Source organism: Hyla sarda, unplaced genomic scaffold (assembly GCF_029499605.1).
Source record: "Hyla sarda isolate aHylSar1 unplaced genomic scaffold, aHylSar1.hap1 scaffold_1479, whole genome shotgun sequence".
NCBI lineage: Eukaryota > Metazoa > Chordata > Amphibia > Anura > Hylidae > Hyla > Hyla sarda.
The window spans coordinates 35,869-44,857 of NW_026608111.1; the positions used below are offsets into that span (position 1 = coordinate 35,869).

Below are 8,989 nucleotides of genomic sequence, written 5' to 3' on the forward strand. Positions count from 1 at the left end.
CCCGGGACCCTTTCACATGCCTCCCCCTTATCAGAATCCCACCCACCAAGCGTTTAAAAAAAGGGCGGGCGGGCGGGACCTTCTTCTCGCTTCTACACGCCGACTGGTGAGTACCCTCCCCCCCTGGGGCACCCCCCTATATACACTCCTCCCCCTCCCCTCCAGATGACCTCTCTTTCACCCCACTCTCGAGCCACCTGCTACTGTCCCTTAAAGGAGCAGCAGCCATTTAACCCTTTAACCCCCATTCTCTTGAAATATACCTCTAACCCCATTAACCCTTACTAACATCTGTGAGGGCCACTAAAACCCCCGTCAAGACGCCACTACGCCAGGGGTTCCCCCGCTCCGTTTGCTCCCATGACTGGATGGGATTTTAGATACATCCCTTCCTCTCTAACCCACTCTTAACCACGTAACAACCCCTTCTCCCAATAGAAAAGACACTGACACCTGCTGTGGGAAAATTGGACCATGTGGCCCATTTATTTAACAAACCAATAAATAACATTTGAATATTTACATATAAACATAACCAAACTGGAGGGCACTCCCCTCCCCCAACCGGATTTGTGCAACACGCTTCTTACCCCTGGCCGCGAGCCCCTGGACCAGAGGCACCCCGGTAACCTTCCGCACAATCCCTCGAACTCCTGAGGCCCAGAACCACCACCAGGAGGCCCAATTGAACCATCTCAAACATTTATCTTTCAAACTACTAACTCCCCCGGGACCCTTTCACATGCCACAGATGAAAGACAGTGACACCTCACTGACCTTCATCCCGCCACACACGCAACGCCAGCTCAATACCCCCTTGCAAGGCCAACGCCCACAAGTCCATTCCAATGTCATTTAAATGAATACCATCAGGATCCAAGAATTCCCAAGGCTCCCCCTCCAGATCAGTGTGCCTCACCACTATCCCCCCATTCCTACGAACAAAACGACCCACCTCTTTGTTGAGCTTGACCCGAGCCTTATTCAAGCGATCCACCGACCTGGCGTGCCGCCACACCCGCCGAGCCACCATGTCAGACCAAACGAACAACAAACCTGGAAAGGTAGATTTTAGCCTCAGAATGTCAAGCTTAATGTCTCTAATTAACTCCCGTGACGATCGAAGGCCCAAATCATTGCCCCCAGCATGCACCACCAAGATGTCCGGGTGGCGGTCCAAAGAAGCGTTGAACTGTACCTCAGGGAGCACCCCGCACCACAGCATGCCACCAATTCCAATCCACCGCAACACCGCCAGGTCCCTCGAAAAACCCAGCTGCCTCCCGTCCCGTCTCACCGCAGCCCGGATCGCCCCCCTCCGAACATAGGAGTGACCAAAAATCCACACCAAGCACGGATCACGACCTGAAAAACACAAACAAGAAAACATAGCAAGCAAAATAACCCACGTAACATAATCATAACAGATGGGGACGAACATACAGACGAAAACGAGCAGACTCCCATCGCCCAATCCGCCGAATCACTTCCTCACCCATCCCCCACCGGGCCGCCTCAGTGGCGGCCCCTATTCTAAATGAATGAGAACTGTAATCCCCAGGATCTAGCCCCCGTGCCTTCAAACATCTACGGAAAACAGACACAAATTGAAAGCGCGAGAGAGATGACCCATCCCTATGCACTAAAAAAGATCCCATACCATCCGGCCTCACTGACAGAAACGCCCGCATGCATCGCACCGGGCACACCAAGGACCCTGGCAAATCACCTAGAACCACCCAACAACCCCGACCTCTCAGATCAGTTTTGGACCTGCGTAAAAAACAACTCACCCCCTCCGCCTGCAAAATCACATCCCCATACAACAAACCCCCAACCACCGATCTACTCTGAGCCACCAGTTCCGAAATTCGAAAGGCCCCAAAAAAGGCCAACACAAACGCCACCCGAAACAACAGCACCTCGTAAGCATCCGTGCATTCACACTCCACCCGTTCCACCAGGAAACCCAACAAATCAAAAGAAACCGGGCGACGCCTATCCGGCTGCGTACCCCCCCTACGGTATCCCATAAGGGCGCGACGCACTAAAAAATGCTTAGTGGCATCCCCCAGGCCCCGCACCAAAAACCAAAACGCCAGAGCTGACATACGGCGTGACACACCCGAAACAGACACCCCCGACTCAAACTGCATCGCCACAAAATACAGCACCACAGTCACCCAGTCCTCAGTACCAGCACACACACCCACCCTCTCCAGTAACACCTCCCATTCACCCCAAACCTTCGAATACGCAGACCAAGTGCGAGCACTCAGTGACCTCTGAATCAACTGCGCCGCCGCTCCCAAACCACGCTCCACAGCCAATCGGGGCAAGGGATCCCGCACCGCTCCGCCTCCGGTGCCAGCACGCGAAACCTGTCCCACTGTGAACGAGAAAGAGAATCAGCGACAGAGTTGACAACACCTGGAACATGTACAGCAACAAACTGCGCATTCAACAACAATCCCCGCAGAACCAAATGACGAAGCAAGCGCAAAACCGGCGGAGAACTAGAAGTCTGATTATTAATCGCATGGACCACCCCCATATTGTCACAACGAAAACGGACCCTCCTATCCCTCAGCCGATCCCCCCAAATTTCCGTTGCCACCACAATAGGAAACAGCTCCAACACAACTAGATTAGCCACCAAACCCGCCGCACGCCAAGAATCCGGCCACCCCGCCGCACTCCACTCCCCCTGAAAAAATGCCCCATAACCTACCGAACCCGCTGCATCGGTAAACAATTCCAACTCAGCATCATCAACCACCTCCGCCATCCACATGGACCTGCCGTTGTAAACCGACAAAAAGGAATCCCACACTTCCAAGTCTGTACGCACCTCCCCAGACAACCTAACATAGTGATGCGGAACCGTCACCCCCGCCGTGGCCAAGGACAAACGTCTACAAAAAACCCTACCCATAGGTAAAATCCTACAGGCAAAATTCAATTTCCCCAACAACGACTGGACCTCCTTCAAAGGTGCCCTCTTACAACGCCGACACTGCTGCACACACTGCCTCAAATCCGCCAACTTATCCTCCGGCAAGCGACACTCCATACGATCCGAATCAATCACTATACCCAAAAACTTCACCACCGTGGACGGTCCCTCCGTCTTATCAGGAGCTAACGGGACCCCAAAACGCTGCGCTACCGCCTCCATAGTATGCAACAACACCGAACAAATCCGAGAGCCCCTGGGCCCCAAAAAAAGAAAGTCGTCAAGGTAATGCAGCACAGAGGACCAGCCGGCCTCCTGGCACACCACCCATTCCAAAAAACAACTAAAAGCCTCAAAATACGCACATGAAATCGAACAGCCCATTGGTAAACAACAATCAACATAATACTGACCCTCCCAACAAATTCCTAATAAATGAAAACTACCCGGATGGACCGGCAACAAACGGAACGCCGATTCCACATCCGTCTTGGCCAATAATGCCCCTTGTCCAAACTTCCGAACCCACCGCACCGCTGCATCAAAAGAGGTATATGTCACCGCACACACACCCTCCTCAATCCCATCATTAACCGAAGCCCCAGCCGGGTAAGACAAATGATGTATCAATCTGAACTTGCCCGGCTCCTTTTTAGGAACCAGGCCTAGCGGTGAAACCACCAAATCCGCCAATTGCGGGTCCGGAAAAGGACCCGCCATCCTGCCCAACGCCACCTCACTTTGCAGCTTAGCCGTGACCACCTGAGGATGACCATAAGCCGAAACCAAATTGCGCCCCCCAACCCCCTGCGCAACTGCCGAACTGGGAATCACAAAACCCAAACTAAAACCCTCCTCCAACAAAACCGCCGCCGACCTATTTGGGTACTGTCTTAAAAACGGCCGCATCACGTTCACCCTCACTGGAGTCGCCCCGGGACGCTGAAGCCTCAGCTCCCTTTCCTTTCCCACGCTTAAAACATCGGGAGAAACTGTGAGCCCCCCCCACACCCCGAACATTCATGCTTAAATTTACAATCTGAGAGGAAGCGGCAATGCCCTTCATTATACTGCCAACAGCAGCCCCGACGCGAACCGGCCGACTGTCCGGCCGCTGAGAAACCGCCGGCCGCCCCCTGAAAGGGCTGAGACCCCCCACGAGGAGCGGCCATAAGTCGCATCCATAAACTTATGTCCTTATGATCCCACCTCAAGGAAGCCCGGACCGCCTTGCGCTGACGAAAATGCTCGTCATAACGCAGCCACGCCACTCCCCCATACACCCGGTATGCCTCACCAATAGAATCAAAATAACAAAAAAGCGCCGAACAATGTTCTGGTGCCTTCTCCCCAATAACACTCGCCAGGATAGAAAAGGCCTGCATCCAATTAGTAAACGTGCGAGGTATCAGCCGATACCGCCGTTTCTCCTCCTCCTTCTTCTTACTCTCCTCCGGCTTCTTCCTATCTAAATTAAATTTTTCCAACGGAAGCAAGGAGAAGATCTCGACATATTCGTCCTTCCAGATCTTCTCCTTCACTTCCGGTTTCAAGTGAGCCCCCAGGGGCCCCTCAAAACAGACATACACTTCCCCTTTCGCGGAGTCCGCCATACGGACATCCTCCGCCGCTGCCTTAGCGACCGCTGCAGCTCCCGCAGCACCTCCACCCACGGCCGATGCCACCACCGACCCGCCCCCCGCCGGCGCCTCAACCTGTACTCCCGCCGCCGGAGCAACCCACACAGGAACTGGGGAAGCCCCCACAGCCGTACCCCCAGGACGCCCAGACAAAACACTCATTAACTGTGAAAGCAAAACCCGCAACCCCCCATCCCCCGTCACATTCAAAGGAACAGGCCCCAACCCCAAATCCCCAGAGGACTCACCAGGCTGACCCGAAGCCGATGCCCCAGCAGCCGCAGGCCTGGGCGTCCGCTCCCTGGAACCGCCGGCCGCACTCCTGTCATCCAGCGCTGTTGAAGGTCCCGCCAAATCCGCTCCAGGCTCCCGCCGACGAATGACCGCCTCACCGGCCGCCCTCCTTTCCGGATTCGCCAGCTCCTCTTCAGCATCTGCAGCACAATCAGAAAGGGAAGAATCAGAAGGAGAATATTCCCCAACTGCAGTTCCAGACCTGCCATGCCGACTCCTACCACCAGGTGGCGCCCTCTCACTGTAGCACTCTGGATCCTGCCGACCTCCAGCCAGCCCATCTTCCCTCACAGGCAGAGAGACGCTGACAGAAGATCTCCGAGCTCTGGCCTCCCCTGCACTCCCGGAGCTCTGCTGCTGTGCTGTACGCTGCTGGGCTGCACTCAGAGAAGGTGAGCCAGCCGTGTCCCTGCTGCCTCCGGGCCTCCTCTCCTCTGCAGACCTGGCCCCAGAACGCTGCCTAGAGCCCGACCCTGCACTGGACAGGGCCGGCCCTGCCTCCCCTCCTCCACTCTGCCGGGCCTCACGTCGGGCAGATGAAGAGACCGCAGCCGCCATCACAGGGGGACCGGCAGCTCCGGCCGTCCCCCGTTCACTCCTGGTGCCCTTCCTCAACGATCTCCGGCCTGACACCCCCACCTCAGGGACGGCCGCACCACCACCCGGGCCGCACAGTGGGGAAGGAGCGGAGGGACCAGCAGCTGCCCCCCCTCCTGCATCCTCTGCCCTACGCCCTGACACTGTCCCCCGGGAAGCCGCACTGGAAGTGCCCCCACACACTGTACCTGCCATCTCCCGGGAAGACCGCACAGGGCTCAGGCACCGCCGCCTGCTACGGGGAGTGGGCTCAGGACTCAGACGCTCTGGAGCCCTGGATCTACGGGACCCGCGCCGCAAGCCAGGGAGGGGGCCAGCCTGCACCCCACTCCCGATCCCCAGGACCCCCCGCAACTGTTCCTGCACCCAAGCATTCCCATGAGACGCTGCAGCAGCCCGGAGGTGGGTGAAAAGATCATCCAGGGACGACATGGCACCTTCTTCTCGCTTCTACACGCCGACTGGTGAGTACCCTCCCCCCCTGGGGCACCCCCCTATATACACTCCTCCCCCTCCCCTCCAGATGACCTCTCTTTCACCCCACTCTCGAGCCACCTGCTACTGTTCCTTAAAGGAGCAGCAGCCATTTAACCCTTTAACCCCCATTCTCTTGAAATATACCTCTAACCCCATTAACCCTTACTAACATCTGGGAGGGCCACTAAAACCCCCGTCAAGACGCCACTACGCCAGGGGTTCCCCCGCTCAGTTTGCTCCCAGTACAGCAATCATACCTCCATTATACATACACTGTACAGCAATCATATATTCATTATACATACACTGTACAGCAATCATACCTCCATTATACATACACTGTACAGCAATCATACCTCCATTATACATACACTGTACAGAAATCATACATTCATTATACATACACTGTACAGCAATCATACCTACATAATACATACACTGTACAGCAATCATACATCCATTATACATACACTGTACAGCAATCATACATCCATTATACATACACTGTACAGCAATCATACATTCATTATACATACACTGAACAGCAATCATACATCCATTATAAATACACTGTACAGCAAGCATACCTCCATTATACATACACTGTACAGCAATCATACATTCAGTATACATACACTGTACAGCAATCATACATCCATTATACATACACTGTACAGCAAGCATACCTCCATTATACATACACTGTACAGCAATCATACCTCCATTATACATACACTGTACAGAAATCATACAACCATTATACATACACTGTACAGCAAGCATACCTCCATTATACATACACTGTACAGCAAGCATACCTCCATTATACATACACTGTACAGCAATCATACATCCATTATACATACACTGTACAGCAAGCATACCTCCATTATACATACACTGTACAGCAATCATACATCCATTATACATACACTGTACAGCAATCATATATTCATTATACATACACTGTACAGCAATCATACCTCCATTATACATACACTGTACAGCAATCATACATTCATTATACATACACTGTACAGCAATCATACATCCATTATACATACACTGTACAGCAATCATACATCCATTATACATACACTGTACAGCAAGCATACCTCCATTATACATACACTGTAAAGCAATCATACATTCATTATACATACACTGTACAGCAATCATACATCCATTATACATACACTGTACAGCAATCATACATCCATTATACATACACTGTACAGCAATCATACATCCATTATACATACACTGTACAGCAAGCATACCTCCATTATACATACACTGTACAGCAATCATACATTCATTATACATGCACTGTACAGCAATCATACATCCATTATACATACACTGTACAGCAATCATACATTCATTATACATACACTGTACAGCAATCATACATCCATTATACATACACTGTACAGCAATCATACCTCCATTATACATACACTGTACAGCAATCATACATTCATTATACATACACTGTACAGCAATCATACCTCCATTATACATACACTGTACAGCAATCATACCTCCTTTATTCATACACTGTACAGCAATCATACATTCATTATACATACACTGTACAGCAATCATACCTCCATTATACATACACTGTACAGCAATCATACATCCATTGTACATACACTGTACAGCAATCATACATCCATTATACATACACTGTACAGCAAGCATACCTCCATTATACATACACTGTACAGCAATCATACATCCATTATACATACACTGTACAGCAAGCATACCTCCATTATACATACACTGTACAGCAATCATACATTCATTATACATACACTGTACAGCAATCATACATCCATTATACATACACTGTACAGCAATCATACATCCATTATACATACACTGTACAGCAATCATACATCCATTATACATACACTGTACAGCAATCATACATCCATTATACATACACTGTACAGCAAGCATACCTCCATTATACATACACTGTACAGCAATCATACATTCATTATACATACACTGTACAGCAATAATACATCCATTATACATACACTGTACAGCAATCATACATCCATTATACATACACTGTACAGCAATCATACATCCATTATACATACACTGTACAGCAATCATACATCCATTATACATACACTGTACAGCAATCATACATCCATTATACATACACTGTACAGCAATCATACATCCATTATACATACACTGTACAACAATCATACCTCCATTATACATACACTGTACAGCAAGCATACCTCCATTATACATACACTGTACAGCAATCATACATCCATTATACATACACTGTACAGCAATCATACATCCATTATACATACACTGTACAGCAATCATACATCCATTATACATACACTGTACAGCAATCATACATCCATTATACATACACTGTACAGCAAGCATACATTCATTATACATACACAGTGACTGTACAGCAATCATACATCCATTATACATACACTGTACAGCAATCATACATTCATTATACATACACTGTACAGCAATCATACATCCATTATACATACACTGTGTCTGTACAGCAATCATACATCCATTATACATACACTGTACAGCAATCATACATTCATTATACATACACTGTACAGCAATCATACATCCATTATACATACACTGTACAGCAATCATACATCCATTATACATACACTGTGACTGTACAGCAATCATACATCCATTATACATACACTGTACAGCAATCATACATCCATTATACATACACTGACTGTACAGCAATCATACATCCATTATACATACACTGTGACTGTATAGCAATCAAACATCCATTATACATACACTGTACAGCAAGCGTACCTCCATTATACATACACTGTGACTGTACAGCAATCATACATCCATTATACATACACTGTACAGCAAGCATACCTCCATTATACATACCCTGTGACTGTACAGCAATCATACATCCATTATACATACACTGTACAGCAATCATACATCCATTATACATACACTGTAC

General features: G+C 49.5%; 1 protein-coding gene across 1 annotated transcript; it reads right to left on the minus strand.

Annotated features, from left to right (window-relative positions):
* Positions 1-630: 630 nt before the first annotated feature.
* LOC130308327 (collagen alpha-1(II) chain-like) lies at positions 631-5,915 on the minus strand. Its single transcript, XM_056552241.1, has 2 exons — positions 4,845-5,915; positions 631-1,365 (listed from the first exon to the last, which is right to left on the minus strand). The coding sequence occupies exons 1-2, from the start codon at positions 5,680-5,682 to the stop codon at positions 770-772; spliced, it is 1,434 nt and encodes a 477-aa protein (XP_056408216.1). The 5' UTR covers positions 5,683-5,915; the 3' UTR covers positions 631-769.
* Positions 5,916-8,989: the final 3,074 nt, after the last annotated feature.